The sequence below is a fragment of the Passer montanus genome, unplaced genomic scaffold, assembly GCF_014805655.1.
Source record: "Passer montanus isolate IOZ18808 unplaced genomic scaffold, ASM1480565v1 scaffold60, whole genome shotgun sequence".
Lineage (NCBI taxonomy): Eukaryota > Metazoa > Chordata > Aves > Passeriformes > Passeridae > Passer > Passer montanus.
In genome coordinates, this window is record NW_024371038.1 from 4,110,834 (window position 1) to 4,129,239 (window position 18,406).

The following is an 18,406-nucleotide window of genomic DNA, read 5'->3' on the forward strand; positions in this document are numbered from 1 at the left end:
ACCTTTATTGACACATGCCTACAATGCACTTGTGGAACTGATAACTCTTCAACTATTCAGATTTGGATTGCTCAGAGATTTCTTCACCTGATAAAAGTACCATCCCTACAGATTCACAAACTTAGGCAAAGATTCTTGACAAATCTCAAAGCAGATCAATGCCAGGTTTATTACTCTATGATATTATTCTGTGATACTCAGGTAAAGAAAAGCTTAAAATCACAGGCTTGTGCTTTCAGAATTCAATGTGGGTTTGCACTCAGCTCCCTATAAGCAGAATTTTATCACATCAATGAGAGAACAAGTTACTTAATTTACTTAACTTTACTTAAGTCTTCACTTAGGGAAGGCATTTTTTTAACAAGTATTACAGTACTATGCTTAAAAAAAACCCCCAGTTTCTTCTGTATATGTATAAGTCTATCTATAACTCCAAGACAACCAAGTCACTAACTACAATTTTCCATGAATATGAAATATAGTAATTCCTTACCTTTTACTTTTGCAATAACTGTTCCTGCAGCACTAAGAATATCAACTGAATTTAGAGTCTGATGTTTATTTATCACTGCTTTTAAAACACGTAGCAACTCCCCCAGGCGTTCATGTACTACTTGATGCAGGCCATCATGATTTTCTGAAAAAAGTAAAGGAGAAACTACATTAAAACAGTGAATTAACACCCAGACACATTACAAAACACTTTTATGGTATTCAGCTGCATGGAATTCTAGGCCATATTGAAGCTGAGCCTATGTAAAATAAAGAAATTGTTAAAAAGATAAGAGTTATAATAGCAGTTGCCAATAGTAACCTTGCAATATTGTTCATCATTTACACAAACTTATTTCTTACAAAAGGTCAAGCAAATATACTTTTAAAAAAAAGAGTGTGGAAATTCTACACCAATACCCTAAGGTTTCTAAACTAAACCATTTTCTCATGTCATTTCATCAACCACCATTTTGATAATTACATATATGAAAAAAAGTATCAATAAAAGCAGATTCTGATTGTTCATTAGGTAATTCTTCACCTGATAGAAATTCAATATATGTATGTTTTTGAATTAAAATTTCTGGCAAATTCTGGTTAGTTTTTAATTAAATTATCAGCAAAATCTTAAGCATCTTTAGTATATAAGCCTAAATCTACACAGGTCTGTCTTTAAGCATGACAGTCCTTATAAGTAAGCATGTAAGTCCTTATTGAACATCTGAATTAGGCCAAATCATAAAAATTCTCTAACACACTCCAAGATGGTGACGCTTTTTATATTACATGCCTCTTGCTCTGTGCCTCTAAATCCCAACCTCATCTAAGTTTTTTACAAAATACTTATTGTTGCATTCACAGTATAGGTTAAACCACAATCTGTTCTGTTACAGAAGAGGTGCTGGTGCATGGAATTAAAGTTTCTCATGTGCTAGAGTGCTGCGTTGCAAGTTGTGGTAAAAAGCTTTCAAATTCAGGAAAGTCTAGCTTATGAAAAAGAAAAAGAGGATCTAATAGAAGCTGACTCACTTCCCCACCGAGCAGGGCAATTCTGTGTTGGCTGTGGCCATGATAACAAACAGGTCAATACAGAAAATCACAGTACAGTGCAAATTGATCCAGTGTTGCCCAGAGAATAGTTTCACTCAGAGCCATTTTTTCTGGTGACATTATATTGAGGCTAGAGGCACCTACATTTTTCTGAGGAGTGCACATAGTACAACATGACACATCAGTACAGTAGATCACTGTTGTCAAAAGTGTGCAGTTGGGGGGGGGGCTACACACCAATTTTACATGTTTGTATCAGGTACAATAGCAAATTTCCTAAGGACCACTGTGCTTCAGGCTTTATTCCCCTACATGCCACATATCAGGAGATTCTCTTTTTTTCAACTCAGCCTGGCTTATACATTGTCAAAGGAATAAACCTTGACTCAGGAAGTACACGAAGGTAAAGACTATCTACCATTCACAGGCACTTTTCCTGCTGGAAGGGACAAGGAAGCTCTATCTATAGCAGGACATACAAAAATCCATCTTAGCAGTAAATTAGGAAAGTTCTAAGTAACTTATTAAAAAAACCCAACCAACCAGTTGTGGCTTTATCTTCATTTACACCTACATATAATGATTTTTAACTCACTCAAGCATACCTAAGGCAAAAAATTGTCAAAAGCCTGGTACTCAACCTGACCATGACTCAGTGCATTCACATTAGCAGAGGCTGTTTATGACAAACACACATTGATGTAAAGGCATACTATAGCTCAGAGTTCAGACCTTTATGGGGAAAGCAATCCAGGCTTGAAGTGGTTTCCATGAAAGCAACAACAGTAGAAGCTGCCACCTTGCATAATAAAAGATTTATAGGGAATATGAAGGAAGATCAGAAAATTTAAAAAGGCATGAGAATACCAGGTAGAATCAATTGCTTTCCATGTCTTTCAATTCTGTGTAACACACCTCAGATGATTAAAGTGAGCAAGCAGGAGCTTCAAAACAGAAAAGGGTGATTTTTCATGTAAGAGACCTGTGGAATTTCTTGCCAAACCACAATATCGACACAAGAAGTTTACATGGAAACAAGGAGAGCTGGAGAAGTGAAGTTTCCCTGTGAGTTACTAATGAGTCAGTAAATGCCCTGGTGGGTCTGGCCATGAGCTCTGGCCTGTGCCTTGCACAGCAGTGGCTGCTGCTTAGAGCCCAGAGCAGACTGGCTGCTTTCAGCAGTGCAGTTCCCCAGCACCCACAGCTGCTCCTGCACACAAAACATAACTGCTGCCTCTGAATGAACTTAACTCCTTTTGAACCTGCCTTCACAACTTTTCATTCAACTACTCCACCCTTTATTCTACTGAGCTACCAAGTATTGTACTAAACCAATGTAACTTGCAACAGCTCAAGAATTCTACTAAGCAAAAACAGTTGAGAGCACATAACTAACCTCTCATTTTTACTTTTCTCTAGCTATTAAACTTTGGCAAACATGAGAGCTCATACAATGGGTCAGACACAGCTTTAGCCTAAGCCAGTATGGCCACTGCCACCTTCTAAAACTCAGAAAAATTTTATAGCTGTCAAAATGAAAACCAGTAATTTTAATGGTCCCTTCAGGTTTTAATTCATCATTTTTACTCCATCAATGCAAGAATAAATGCTGTTGGGAGTACAAGGCAGTTCCAGGTACAGGCAGTGATAAAAATGAAAAATAGCAAAGTTGTATGATGCCCACAAACTCAAAGTGGATCAGACAACACAGATAATATATCTTAAAATTATAGTAACATGTAATCTTCAGGAATTAGGATATCAGTAGTTAGAGGCAATTCAAATTAGTTCATTAAGAAATATGACTAGTGTGTAAACTTAAGTTTCGAAATTCTTATGAAGGTAGTCCTTGGAGTTTCTATTTTATCTCTTCTTACAGACCTTCACAAGCAGACAAATATTCCACAATCTTTCACCAGAACTAATTCTTTTTATTGGCAGGGTTGGGATGGCTGGACTTTTATGAAGGTATTTGAAGACTATATACTAGGAACATCCCCATCAGCCATCTCTGTCTAACCAGGATGCATGCAGCCTCACATGAAGGGCATGAATATTGTGGTCAATAGACTAGAGATGGTCAGCACAAGGGCACCATTGGACTAGAACTGCATCTCCTGCCTAGTCAAAATGATGGTGTCCCTGCCTTGTGACACACAGGTGCTCAAAGCTATGTCTGGAGAGAAGAGCTCCTAATTATGTGATCAGAATACCCACACTCCATAGCCAGATGCTTTTGGCAACATGGCGGGTAGATTTTTTGGACCCCTAGCAATCAGGGAAGGGAAAAAGGCCATAAAGCAGCCCCACCAATCTACAGGTTATTGTCAGTTTGAGAGTGCTCAGGGAGGAGTATAACACAGACATATATCAAAGAGCATGATTTGTTCTTGGGACTTCAATGTGACTCACAACTGCAGACTTGTCGTTATAAGTCAAAAAAGTCTCTTAGGGTTCCTTATTTGTTAAATGAAGACAAAAAACAACACCCCTCCAAAGACTAATTAAAGCAAAAATGATCCAAAAATGCACTTTCATACAATTAAAATTTGATAATATATCTTGCCAGAACAATAGACCTGGGGCAGGGGGGGAAAGGCAAAATAAGTGAGAAGGGGAAAAACAAAAGAAAAATCTTGAAGCGGACACAAGCCTCTTCAAAGTCTAAAACAGAAGTAATAAGCTTCAAAGGGAAATGCTAATGGAAAACAACCACTGAGTTAAATTAAATGTTTATCATACCATCCAGGAGAACACTATCACTAAAATAATGCACTCAAGCAGGAGATTACTTATTTGTACTCTCAAAAGCAAAGGCCTGGCTACACCCAACTGAGATTTCTTTGTATTCCATCACTGTATAATTTGTTTACAAAATATCTGAAACATTGTTTGTGTGCCTCCAGAAGACAAAAGGTCTGTGACAAGTGGTGCTTGGGGAGAGGTGGGGGCAGAAGTCATCAGGAACCACAACTACACTGCATTCACAATAACTGAGACCAAACAGATACTAAACCAGAGATTTCCTGTTCAGGACAAATATAGAAACCTCAGGTAGCAAAACAGCCTAAATATGCCAGAAGAACAGAAGCAGAGTTTTAATGGTAAAAAGTCTGAAAATGGCTGAGATCAAAACAATGGTAGAACAAATACAGTGAAAGGAATGCACAATGAAATGTGTCTCCAATGAGTTCCTGCAGCGATTCAATCTAACTGAAGTACTCACAAAAAGTATTTACTTTCATTTTTTCTTCTGTCCCTTGTATTGCTGTACACATTCATTGATGCACATGAAGTCAGCAGGAAATTCTCCACCAATGGACGCCATATTGTTTCAAAACCAGTCTCAAGCTTAATAGCATGAAATGCAAAATCCACAGAAGTCTAAAGCAGGATCATGTCAGTGATCCTGCAACACTTAGAGGCCCTCTCTGGGCACTTGAGCTCAGCTGTTCACTCAGGTGACTGGGTTCCTGCAATCTCCTGGAAGAAGGAGTCAGCCCCCTACCTCTCAAAAGGAGAAAACCAGCTCTTAAAACTGAAAAGGGAGGGGAAAAAAGGGTTGGATAGAGTTTAGTAGCCTATCTGAAAACCTTCTTTCACTAGGGGTTGAACTGTCATTTACAAGAGCTGAAAACAAACTCTTCCCAAATGAAAGCATACTCTGTAGGAGAAGTGGATACAGAAGAACAGGGTGCAAAAGCATGTATTCAAAGCTGACAAGTCTAATATACAAGAATGACAGTACAAAGCAGCTGGAAAGTCTGTTTGCCAAGTCATCACAGTAGCACACTATTGTCACTGGCATCCCAGTCCTCAATGGTTTTGGTCACCACATTTTATAACCGCTCACACATCTTTAATGCAAAAGTATAATCTACCTATTTTCTAATTTTACATATTTCTCAAAGGGAAGCTTTTGTTTAGTAAGTTACTGAGCAATAATGTCCTTACAGCTATGGATTCTATTCATGCAAAACAATCAAATTTGCTCATCAAGCTTGTCAGCACCAGTCACCCTCCTTGCCAAGTCAGGGCTGGTCACAATACACGCAGTCGGGAAAGGCACTGCTGTGTCAGTTGGCTGGCATTCTTTTGTCTGACCTGATTTATTATTGGCCCAAACATTTCTGAAGTTGTTTATGTCAATAAATGTTTGCCCGGATAAGTTTAAATAGAGACTACCAGTCTTTCCCCCACTACACTGCTCTTCAGACCCATACAGGAGATGTACATGCAATTCTACTTACTGCTTCTCCCCACAGAATACTCAGACCTTAACAGCAGCAGACTCTCTGCTACTCAATTTCCACCAGTCCCAAAAGAAGGGAAACCACTAATACAACTATTGTTTTGCTGTGGCTAAAAGTTTGTTCAGAACGGAAGTTGGTCTTACTAAAGAAAGAGAGGGTAGCAGTCTAGATAAAACAACTGAAAAGTAACACATCCTTGCAAAATTCTTTGAGTCAGAATGCATGTGAGATTGTCAAAGCAGATATTCTAGTTCACAACACGTAATAAAGTCCAGCTTTCCATTAGGAGCTTTTTACAATTAGGAAGATGTGATCAGTTATGTCGTGCATTCCAATAGCTTTCAAGAACATTACACAGTGTGAACAACACGCCATGCATGCTCTCTACAGCCACAACTTTATATACACACACCAGTCTCTTTAGACTGGGGGAAGTCTACAGAAACTCACCTCACTGGTCAAAATCTTATTATAAACAAGGTAACTTCAAGTTTTGCACAAATATTTTCTGCATCTACCTTCACAAACACACTATGCCTTCAGTATGATCATCATTTGCAGAGAAGTCCCTCTGGACATTTCCAACAGAATAAATGCAGCTGATGAGAACCCCTAAATGCCCATGGTAGCCATCAGTCTCACCAGGTCTAGTCCTCATTTTGGGAACTCCCTTTGTAAATCTGTTCTCCTGGGATCAACTGAAGTGTGTGTACTTCACCTCCCCTTCAACTGACATATGAATTCCAATTTTAGGCACCATTTCACATCTTCTCCATGAATCCTAACCTCTTTCAGGACAAACAGGCCAGCCAAATAACCTTGCAGGATGGTGGTGAGAACAAGCACACAAACTTGGAAGCCATTTCCCCAATATATGGATCTAGAACTTTTTATTACAGTTTCACTTTATAGAATGCAAACAGTCAGCTTCTCGTCACTTTCAGTATTGAAGAACTCAGAAGAAAGAGGCTTGAGTAACCAACATTTCAGTATTCCAGACCAATATCTTGGCTAAGAGACCATTCATTCCATTTATTAAAAAAATGTCATTTTGACCTTTAAGTAAATTATGTCCTGTTTCTATTACACTATACAGAAGGATTACATGGTGTCACTACTTGTGGCACCTAGGACAGGGGAAAAAAATCAGCATTGGAATGAAGCTGATCCCAAATAAAACTGATTTTATCTAAAATCTCTTTATTGTCATCTTCATCTATGTGCATATTGCATACCAGGACACTGTCAGCATGCAGGTCTGAACCTGACCCAGACTATGAGACTTCCCAGTGAGCATCACAGAGCAGGCAAAACAATCACACAATAATGACCTGTGTGCAAATCACCTAATGCCTACATCGGCAGTTTGGCAAACAGTCCCAGATTAAACCATCATTTTCTTTTTGCTTGCTATCTCTGTCAGCCCCATTATAACACAATTAACAGCCTGGCATATTTGTTTGATTTAACAGAGTTCACTACCACATTCACAAGACCACATGAATTAATCAAACAGACAGTGAAAACAAGTTTTATTGATTGTGGTTTGACCACAGCAAGGTTATCTATGTCCCTACTGTCTAGTCTACCATCAAAGCAGCTTTTTTTTAGGCAGTAAACATATGAGTTATGACATGATTTTCATTGATTGTTTGGAGATAAAATGAACAAAACTTTTTCTTTAATGGTGATAGACATATTTGTTGGTGGTCATAGTTCAGGGGTGATGAGAAAGCAACAGTCTTAGCTATCATATTTCTTCCTTTATTTGGCTACATGCTGCAGATGTAAGGAAGGAAACATTTTAATTCACAGAAAAACTCACTCAGAGAATTCCTGGAAGAATTTATTCCTGCAAAATCTCTAGCAAGGCTGGAAGCTGCAGAAGGGTCTGGTAGAGTCATCACCTTTCTACCCTCTGCACAATGCAGAGTAAGAAGCTACCTACCCATCCCTCTGTCAAGAAACATAGCACTTGAAGCTTCCAAATTAGCAAGACAGCCAGTCCCAGCCTTTTTGTTCATCAGTATCATGGCAACCCCTGTTGCCATGGCATCATTAAAACACACCACACTAAATTCATAGTCTTTAGCAGCATGTGCTCCAACCAATGTTCTAACTACCTCATACTGCAGCAAAAAAATTAGAATTTATGGAAAATAATCAGTTAAGAAATTATTTCAATGAGGAAAATCTAGAGACATGTGAAGTTTGAAAAACAAAGTAATAAAAATAGTAACCCAAATGCCTATATTTGAAATAAAAGCATTAGAGTTTTGTAAGGGTATTTTTTTGAAAAGAGCAATATTGACCCAGTTCAGTGAGAATGCATTGAGACTTCCTGCAAACAGCTCACTGAATACAGTACTGAAAGTAGCACTGTTTGATTCCAGTTATTCCACACAAATAATGCTTTTGTAATACAAGAAAGCATTTAACATTTGGAAAGTTAATTGTCTATTTACTGTTAAACTACTAAATTTATTCTTAATGTCAGGTTGCACAAATTTAGAGTAAAATAAATTTTAAATTTTTGGTACTTATCTCTTTTTTAATTTTAAGGGTAAAAGTTTTGTTGTCACTTTTTGAAATAAGCACCCTGTATATGCAAGCTTGCAATTTCTGCAGGAAAAATATCCCTGGATAGAACACAAAACTATCCCCCATTAGTAAATCCTTCCAGGTTAAGTTTTCTAGCATGATGACTTTTTGTTATATATCACAAATGTCCCAATAACCCTTTCAAATTTGTCATTTGCTCTTAGGGACTGGCCAAAATACAGCAATCTATCCATTTAGATTCAACCACTAACCATTCTGATCAGCCTCTATGTGACCTCGAGCTGTGCTGGCTTTTGTTTTTCATTAAACTGGACTAACATTCCTACCTCATTTTAGTTATGGACCAATTCTCTACTTCTGAAGTCAAAACTTTTGAAAGAAGTTCTTCTTGACTACATATATAGAGCAAACCAAGACCAAATGAATTTTCAGAAATTAAAGTTACAAAAATAAAGATGTCTTAAAACAATCTTTCCAAACAATCTTTCCAAGGTGTATATGCAAAATACATCAGAATAATCAAAATCTTATAATTCTGCTTACACTGAAAGCAGTTACATATTTTCCTTTTGTTGGTTTGCCAACTGACAGCAGAAAAGTTCACATTTGTCTCACATTTAGATTCATAGATGAATTCCCCATTTGTTAAAGTGGGGAAGCCTTTCAGAAAAAAAAACCAAAAACTACCACAATGCAGTTTTTAATCTATTTCAATATGCTGTACACTACATGCCTTTAACTTTTTTATTCTACTAGCCTTGAGATTCCAGTCAACAACCCAGATGTGTTCAGCCATGCAGCTTAATCTTTAGAATACTTTTATCTTTTATTAAACCAAAATTTAGAGACCAGAAACCAGTAATTAATGATAATTGCTAGTGTTTCCTTACTTACCTGTTTCTGACAAATGAGAGTGAAAACACTACATGGCCATTTTAGTCACTGTTCATTTCCCTGAATCTCCCCAGAGATTAAGAATAAATCTAGGTGAGGATAATGCTTCAGAAGTTTCAGGACACATTTTAAGCTAAAACTGTAAATTGTCAAGTGGACATAAGGCTATACTCCTTAGTATGAATACATTTGCAATAAATCTGATCAGTTCACAGAAAATCATGTCCATTGGGACAGACAACCATACATCTAGCAGTGACTAGTTACTTATTTCTTATTCAAGGATATTTCACTAAAACTTAGTCAAACAGTCACTAGATCGAACAGCTGCCAATGGAAGACACTGTTAAAATAAAATGAGAACTCTTTCTCTAACTATGTTCCTTGCATTCTGGTTCAACTTCTGAGAGTGTATGAAGTAATATTCACTCAACATTTACAGAACAAATTGTATTAAAAAAGAACAAATCACAAAATTAAAATCACCAGCAAGTTGATCATACTATATCAAACTGGCACACAGAAAGAGCAGTATGAAAGTTACGGTTTATTAATTCTAAATACAATTAATTTAACCTTTGGTAACCAACATTGAGAGATTATCAAACAATACTTAACCTTTAACTCATGTTAATTTTAGTCTAAAATGCTGTTTGTTCTACATGCCTGCTCCTTCCACTTTTAGCCTAAGCCACTGAGTGAAGAAGCTATGTTACTGCTGCCTGCCCACCTAGTTTTCAAAAGACCACACAAAGCCAGGATTACAAGATTATATGGTGTTAAATATAGGGTGTGATTTTGTGCATTTATTTTAAAGGATTTTTTAAACACAACTATGGACTGCTATAGGATGCGCTAGTAGTCCATTTCTGGGGGTTTTTATTAAAAGAAAAAAGTTACATTTTAAAATCAACTTAGATTTAAAGTTGTATTCAAGTCCCTAAAGCAGCAGCTGGTAAAATGAGTTGTCTAGAAAACTGGTGAACATAAAGGATTAAGGGTTATTTGAAATTCCTTCACTGATGTCCTGCTGAAACAACCACCCAAGAGAGCAAAATTTGACTGCATAACTCACACAGGTGACAGAGCCATTTGAATAGTCCAAAAGAAATACTTCTAAAATCTTCCCTTTTACTAAACTCAGGAACTCAGTCCATCTCCACTGCAATACGTTTTGATATCAGTTAATTCACACCAAAGCATTTTTGAAGATCTTTGTATAAAGAGAAAACACAGCAATGCTATCATTAAGGCAGCAACTGATGTCACACTGGCACTTGCACTTCCCAAAAGGCAACAGTAACTCACTGTACATCTCACCATTAATTTTTAACAGAGTAGTATTTCTTCATGAATACCTTGCAACAGAAAATTGAGAAACACAGCAGAATTAATTTGCTTTGTGGTTCTGGATTTACCCATCTGTTTCTTCTTCTGTACCACTGAAGTTGTCACTCCAGGCAGTCAATGCTAGATCAAAAATTTATATGCTTCAGACCTATTGCTTTCTTTCCAAATTAAGTTCTCAGCCACCTTCTCTAAAATCTTATGTCTAGTCATCATCTGAAGCCAACTACAGCTAGAAGGAGTTCTCCATTGCTTGCTGAATTTGTTTGCTTCTCCTTAACACAAGGGCTTAATGGTGAATACCAGAAAGCATTTAATCTGACCACTCTGCAGTCTGAACCCTACTGTTAGCTTCCCCTTCACCACTGGCATCAGCCATTTATCACAGTCACTTTCTCAAAGCCCTTCACAAACTGTCTTCACTCAACTTTCACAATTCATGTGTGCTGCTAAGCTTTGAGATAAACAATATGCAGCTTACTCAACACAGAACAAAGATATAGAACTACTCCTCAAAAAAGCTGTCTCCTTCAACTGCTCCTCTGTTGGGAGTGGATAACCTGCTTGTGACCCGAGACCATATTGACTGCCAATCTTCACTGCTCCACACCTCCACCACTTTAGTGGTTCCAGTAAACACCTTTCCCCCCACTTACTGTCAGCACTGGACAACTTCTGGACTGACCTTTTAGTTCCATAGTTGTGACAGAAGAAAATAACTTACATACCCTGTACACAATCCATGAATTAAATAAGAAGTCCACAGGAGAAAAACAAAAACCCCCACAGAAAGCATTCTACTAAAGAATCCATTCATACCACTACAAACACTAAAACAGCAAATCTGTGAACACTGAGCAGTCATTAAGCTAATGCTTCAGGAATACCATGTCCATAACTATTTCAGCTCATATCTGAGCTTAAAAGTAGAGCTAAGAATATATCTGCAGTCCAAAAGTAGAACATTAACTGAGATGTTAGATTCCCTCACAACACAGAGCCCTAAAACAATCACACCTGCATAAATTGGGAAAATTTTAATCCAATACTTAGAGAAGAACTTGGAAATGCTAAGTATAATGTCAAGTCCTAAAGATACCAAAGCCTCTTCCAGAAAAGGCATGAAGGTGCTTTAATACCATCATACAAATATATTTCCTGCAACTTGCTGATCTACAACTCTGCAATTGACATTTTCCATTATTTATTTAATTTCCATTTTTTTAATGCATCTTTGCTGAAACTTCTTCACTAGGTCTTTCCCATCTTGCAGACTTCTAAAACCAGGAAAAGACTGAGATATTACAAGATTTAGAAGAACACCTGATTCCTTCCAAAATAAGAACCTCCCCTTCCCTTCAGCATGTACATGTAGCAAACTCCACAATCCCACAGTCACTGTCTCTCACAGACAAGTAGCACTAACAGAACTTGTACCAACAGCATGAACTGCTGCAACACCCACCTGTAAGCCCTAAACCAAAGTTACACACAGCAGAGAGAATCAGCATATTTGAAAAAGGGTACATGTTGTATTACTAAAATAGCTTAAATATCTGAAGTAGTTCAGTCATGACAAAGAAAACAAGACTGAAGAGGTAAGTTTTGTTAACTTAAGATTCAAACTGGTTTATCAACTAAAAATAACTGTAATTTGCAAGTAGGACTAATTTTTAAAAGTATGTAGGAATTCTAAGAAATAATTTAAGTAATAAAGGAGAAAAAATGGGGAAAAGGAAAAACTCCTTTGTTCAGCTAAATCTCAGCCTGAACAAAAGAAAATTCCACAAGTCCTAGGTTTTGCCTTTACACTGTTCTGTAACAAATGCCATTAGGATGAACGTTTAACTCACACAAGTATTTTCTACAGCCTTACATGAGTCATGTCCGTCTTCCATAAAAAGGGGCATTTTAGGCAGACAAAGGAATAAACCCCCATAAAATCCCTATTTTCCTGAGGAAAGGGAAACAGCTATGTACAAAAATCAAGGTCCAAGCTCTGTATCAAATCTCCTACCCTGCCATGCTGTTCTAACTCTAATCCATTACCAAGACATTAGCTCTAACAATCAAATCACTAGAACTGTCAGGTTAGATGAACATTTGCTCAGAATTAAGCAACAAGTCAGCTTCAGTTCTGTGACCAAGCTACATAAATAGGAAGAACAAACACTTCCAACAAAACTGGAGGAAAAGGAATGGTTTACCTATGAAACCTTCATGAAGTCAAGATCATTAACATGACAATTACAACTGTTAACTCTGTGCTGTCAGGCATACAAAAATTGTTTGTATTGATGTTCTTCTTTTATGTTGCAACTTTGATAAATTGACGCATGAGCAAAATGAGAGAATTGAATATTTCTGTGCATCTGCTATAATACATTTTGCCACGAGTGGGAAACTCATTTATGAGAAGTGGTTTTTGTTTTGTTTTTAAACACAAGAGCTCCTACATATACCTGGGAATTGCTGTTTAGAACACAAGACTTAGACTGAATATGGGTCAATTCTTATCTTTCAGATATTATGACAGTTCTTTGAGAGATACAAGTTGTTTTTTGGTTCAAATGTTCCTGCTCCTTAAGCTGTAAACTACATTAGAAGGATTTTTGTTGTTGAAAGGCCTAGCTTTACTTTCAAAAATTAAAATACTGCTATTCATCCTCTTCCTCACCAGTGACCTTTCATCTTGCTGATCTTGTCACTGCAGGTCCATTAGTCTAGTTGCTGTGATGGAAAGGGAAGCTAATTCTAATTAACACTCCAGCTAAAGCTGTAAGTGTTTTGAGCTCCTTTTGTACATCAGAAATGTGAAAAGGAGTAAGAATGAAGTTTTTCCTTGTATTGCATTTTTTTTGCACTTCAAAAGCAACATAATAATGAAAAAAGCCTGTGCTCTCTTACAAATAGCTCAGAGTTTTCCTAAAGAAAGATATGCTAATTATTAAAGTCAACCAAAATATCTGACTGCACATAAGGGTTGATTTTACATTTTAAACACTCATGAGCCTTCAAGACACCCCCTCTCCTGACTGCTGATCTTAGACACTATAGCAACAAGTGAACATTTGTTCTGAAGGAATGTGGAGTATGCAACTGGGGGAGGGGTAGTACTATCAGCCACAAACTTATCTCCTGGTCCACTAAGTTATTATTTAACTTCAATCTTCTCTGAAACTGAAGAAACAGCATTTCTACCCAACATTAGCAACCAGCATTTAACAGGCAGCTTACACTTTGACTAAGAAGAACACAGATTTGCTTGAACTCAACTTTAAGAGGAGGTTGGTTTTTTCCTCTTGTTCAGAATAGTGGAAACAGAAGAATTGTTCCATGACTGCAGATGAATTAAGCAGTGCACTACCACTGCAAACTTGTAAAATCAAACAAAATACCCAGCTCCTCTGGCTCTGCTCACAGTGCCTGAAAGCCCAAGACTCCCTGACTAAAGCCTGCAGTGAGCAGACTCAGAAAACAGGAGGCTTGGGCAAAACAGACTGTGGGATGATCTGGAGTGAAGTGAAAAGAAAGGTGGGAAGTTTGCTCTCCCAGATTAAGTGCAATGTTCCTGGGGAAAACCTATGGTTCATTACTATGCCTGCCTCCCATAAACTGACTGTAAAATACCTTTTTTTACACTGCTGTGGGTTTGCCTTCATCCAGGCTGTACATCACACTTTCTCTGCCTAGTTCTCAACTCTGAGGAAACTGGACAGGAACATGACTCAGGGCCAGGGATCTCTGTGTCTTCTGTCCAAGAGAGGGACCAGAAAATGAGAGTGTGAAAGTGAAGGAAGCATGAGAAAATGACCAGGAGGTCTCTAGCTTGCTGTGGTCCTACAGCTACACTAAAAGAAGCAGCCTGTCTAATTTTTTTTCCTCTGAATTTTGCCATTAAAAAACCCACAAGAAGCTCTTGAAGTCACTATTATCACCTTTCAGTTCTTAGCAATAATTTTACTTGTTAAATAAAATTTAAAGAAATTTTTACTTTGTTCTTATCCTTGTTTATATCCTTCGCATCTTCTAGCTTGAAAGACTATTTCAGGTTTGTGAAAGAACAATTTCAGTTTCAGATTGATAGAACTTCTACTTAGCAGTGACTAAGTATGGAGGTATGTGAAAGGGTGTACTAAGGAATTTCCAGGTCAGAAAGACTGGAAGCAGATATGACTGTGCATGTAACAAGCAGGTTTCAGAAAGGCAACTTTAGAAGATGACTGTCAAATTCAAGTGTGCCAAAAGCTCAGTGCTAAGGTGACTGGTTAATTTGTCATCTACAAAGGGCATCCTCTGCTTGCTCTTCTCCCCACCACCTCCCGACCTTTCATATAGCCCTGTCAAACCTAGCATTCAATAAAGGAGACAAAAGAATTAATACAGGTTTTAGCAGTGTATGCTGTGATGCCAGACTGGAGGGCCACACAAAGTCTGTCTAAAGCCTCACAGTCTTGTTCCATTTTAACCTCTGGCCCTTTGGTTTTTTTTTGCCAGCCACCTTCTCCCTTTTTGCTGGCACTCAGTACAACCTTACAGCCAGCTCATGGAACTGATCCAGCTAAAAACTAGTTCCTTTCTTCCTAGGACTAGTTTTCAGGTAGATCTTCCCCCAGAACTTGGCTTGCTATGCAGTCACCAGAGAACTACCACCAGTGTCAAGGAGAAACTGAGATCACAGCAGCCCATGTAGAAGTTTCTTTGTAAACTGTTGTGGAAATAGACTATCAGCATGTTTAAAACCAAACTCCAAGCATAACAAGTTTATAATAAGAAAACAGCAGGTTTAGATGCATCTTGAGGATTTTAAACAGTTACAGAACTGTATCAACAACTAAGCTGCTGATGGAGAGGGGAAAACAAAGGCCATTTCTGCAGGAGCACATTAGAAGTTATTCCTTGCAGCTGCCCCAGCCTGGTTTTGTCCTGGCCTCCCAGCTACTGAGGCTCAAACAGGCACTTGCTAACTCTGCCATGGAAACCAGAACATCCAAAGCAGCAAACATAAGTTGTCAGCATTCACCTTTTAACATCTAATTTGGTTCAGCAAGAAGATGAACAATCTTATTACAGGCAAATGCATTTGAAACATGCAGTTAGTTCCTTGTGGATCAAGTTTGAATACAGCTACAAAGTACAAAAAAAATCACATAATTATTCTTCAGATACTGCAAGCATATTCTACTTTGACAGATTCTAGAAGTGATAAACCTTAAAATTCCACTTTAGACTATTTCTCAACATCCTCCACTATTTTTAATTCTGTAATATTATTCATTAGTTACTAGACAGTTTGTTTTCCTTCTTTTTTGTGCTACATGGAATAAGAGAAACAATGTGCTACACATTACATGGATTCCTCTGCTTTTTTCTAGCAATTCTCAAAGGTCATTTAATAATTCACAAGCAGGTTGTTTACACATTTGATAATCACCATGTTTTCACAGTACCCAAAAATTAGCTGCCCTGACATTTTCCTTTCCCTTCTCTCATAAAAGTTTTTTATTTATCAAGCAAAATACTACCCTGCAGAAAACTAGCACCATATTCCACAAAAACTAGTCCAACTGCCCTCAAATCAAAACAAACATAAAAAACTCTCCCAAATGTTGCTTCCAGAAACTGCTGCAAAGAGAAGTAAATACTTCATCAGATCCTTTGTTTAAAGCAGTTTGCCCACCTACCAAGCATTTTAGTAAAAAGTGTCATTAGACAGGTAAATACATCTGGTTTAAGGTGTATCAAAGACAGCACCTTTCACTGAGAAACATCAAAATTGGAATAAAGAACAAACGGCAAAATTACACCTAATATTAAAAATTATCATAAATTCAATCTGTAATCTTCACTGTAGTAACTAATGAGCTTCAGATTTCCCTAGCAAAACAGGACAAACTGACTTTCAAGAACACTGCCTCAGAAAAAAGGGCAGTAGTGTTTTAGACTATAAGAAAATAAGGAAATAAAAAATGAAATGCTAAAAATAGTACAGTGCCTAAATCATACTAAAAATAGGGACAATATACATCAATTATCATCCAGGAAGGGCTGAAGAGAAATCATTCACCTTTGAGCCTCAGGCACTCTCCTCAGTAAATGGCTTCTGGCTTTTAGTGTAGTATGTGATTAACACCAGTCTCTGTGGTGCTAAAAGAAGGTTTTGAAGTCACTAGAGATTACAAGTTCCCCATTTTGAGGAAACCCTTTACCTTGAGACACCTTTAGAATTGTCCCACTGGGGTGAATATCTTATCCTGCAAAAATAACAACCTGATAGGTTTCAAGTTAGGTAGCATTCCTGCTGCGTTTGAAAGGATTGGTGCTACTGTAAAGAGAATGCAAACATTCCTGACCAGGCCATCCCGCTTCAGCAGTACTTTTGCCTCTGCTTCAGTTAAAAAAAAACCAAAACCCAACAAAACAAAACCACTAAACAGAAACCAAAGCCAAAAAAAACCCCCAACAAAGACAATCAAAAAACAAACCCCAAATAAAAAAAAATCTATCGAACTCTAAAAAAATCGGACACATTCTGATCCTCAGAGAAATCTGTAATGAAAGATAACAGCTTTATCTTGCTACTCTGGTTCTAAGATACCTGGGAAAAAAAGTAGATTAATATTTTAGAATGAACTACAATTTACATTTGTTGAAGATAGGATGAAATTGAAAAAGTTTTTGCTCATTAAAAGGATGCAGAATTACCCACATGAAGGACACAATATCACACTTTGATGATTACTTCAAAGTTTGTGATAAAGTAAGCAAAAATTCCAAAGTATATTCTAAAGTACAATCAAGATGACTACATATTAAAACATAATTATTCCTGCACTTTTAAACCACATGCAAATTTTACCCTTAGAGCTATTCATAATGAAACACAGTATTTCCCACAGTCTCAAGGGCAGACCTTATGGTATATATTATATTCCTAAAAAAAAAGGAGCAGACGTCACAAAACTAGTAGCTAAGTACCTTCAGAGCAGGAAAACAGGAATGCTTTCTCCCTCTCTAATACAATACAAGCAAAAGCTGCTATGTACTGTTTAAAGATTAAATACTTAATTTTAGTTCATAATTAGAAGATATTTTACCGTGTCCTAAATATTCTTTTGCGTGGTCTTTTTAAACCTGAGAAAATGAGTCTCATCTGAGCAAAGACCACACAGTAACATCATTTACTTGAAGCAACAGTAAAATTTATTATATGCAGTAAATGTCTGGACTGTAGTCACCAACCTCATATATAAACATCTATTAAATAGATTCTCAACTTTGCATATCAATGCAGTAAGCAATGTTTTTTCGAACTGGTAGATTCTCTAATACAAGTCTGTAAGAGTTAGGTCCTGCATGTTTGGGACAAGAACTAACCTCTTCAAGTTACAGGATTTACCTTAAATATATCTCATACACTTCAAAATCTCTAATATTTTCAATACTGTGGTCAGGCTTTTAAGCCCTCAGCAGGTCTCCATGGGAATCAAACAATTTCTCAGTTCCTAAAACTGCTTTCACCATAGGAAGTTACTTCTTTTATCTTGAGTGCCACTACTCTGAAAATCAGAGATTGGCTCCAGCCTTTATACTGTACTTCCCTGTGTGTCCCACCTTTGGAAAGAGGGGTGTAAGTTGAAGGCAACAACAAAGTTCTCACACTCTCAGCCAACAACTGAAATGTTACTGTTGGAACTCAAAGCACAGAGAAAACTCACCAGCTTTCAAGCCATTCTACGTTAACAGTTTGTATTTGGGATGTACATTAGAATGGAAAGAAGTAAACCTGGGGCACATCAGGAAAA

The 18,406-nt window shown here is 37.4% G+C and overlaps 1 protein-coding gene across 6 annotated transcripts in view; it reads right to left on the bottom strand.

Moving 5' to 3' along the window:
• ARHGAP29 (Rho GTPase activating protein 29) overlaps nucleotides 1-18,406 on the bottom strand; it is a 47,167-nt gene that overhangs the window by 25,590 nt on the left and 3,171 nt on the right. For all 6 annotated transcript variants that reach the window (XM_039727135.1, XM_039727133.1, XM_039727134.1 and 3 more), the window contains exon 2: nucleotides 494-637. In XM_039727135.1, coding sequence (XP_039583069.1) covers nucleotides 494-637 — 144 coding nt within the window. The remainder of the gene's footprint in view (nucleotides 1-493; nucleotides 638-18,406) is intronic.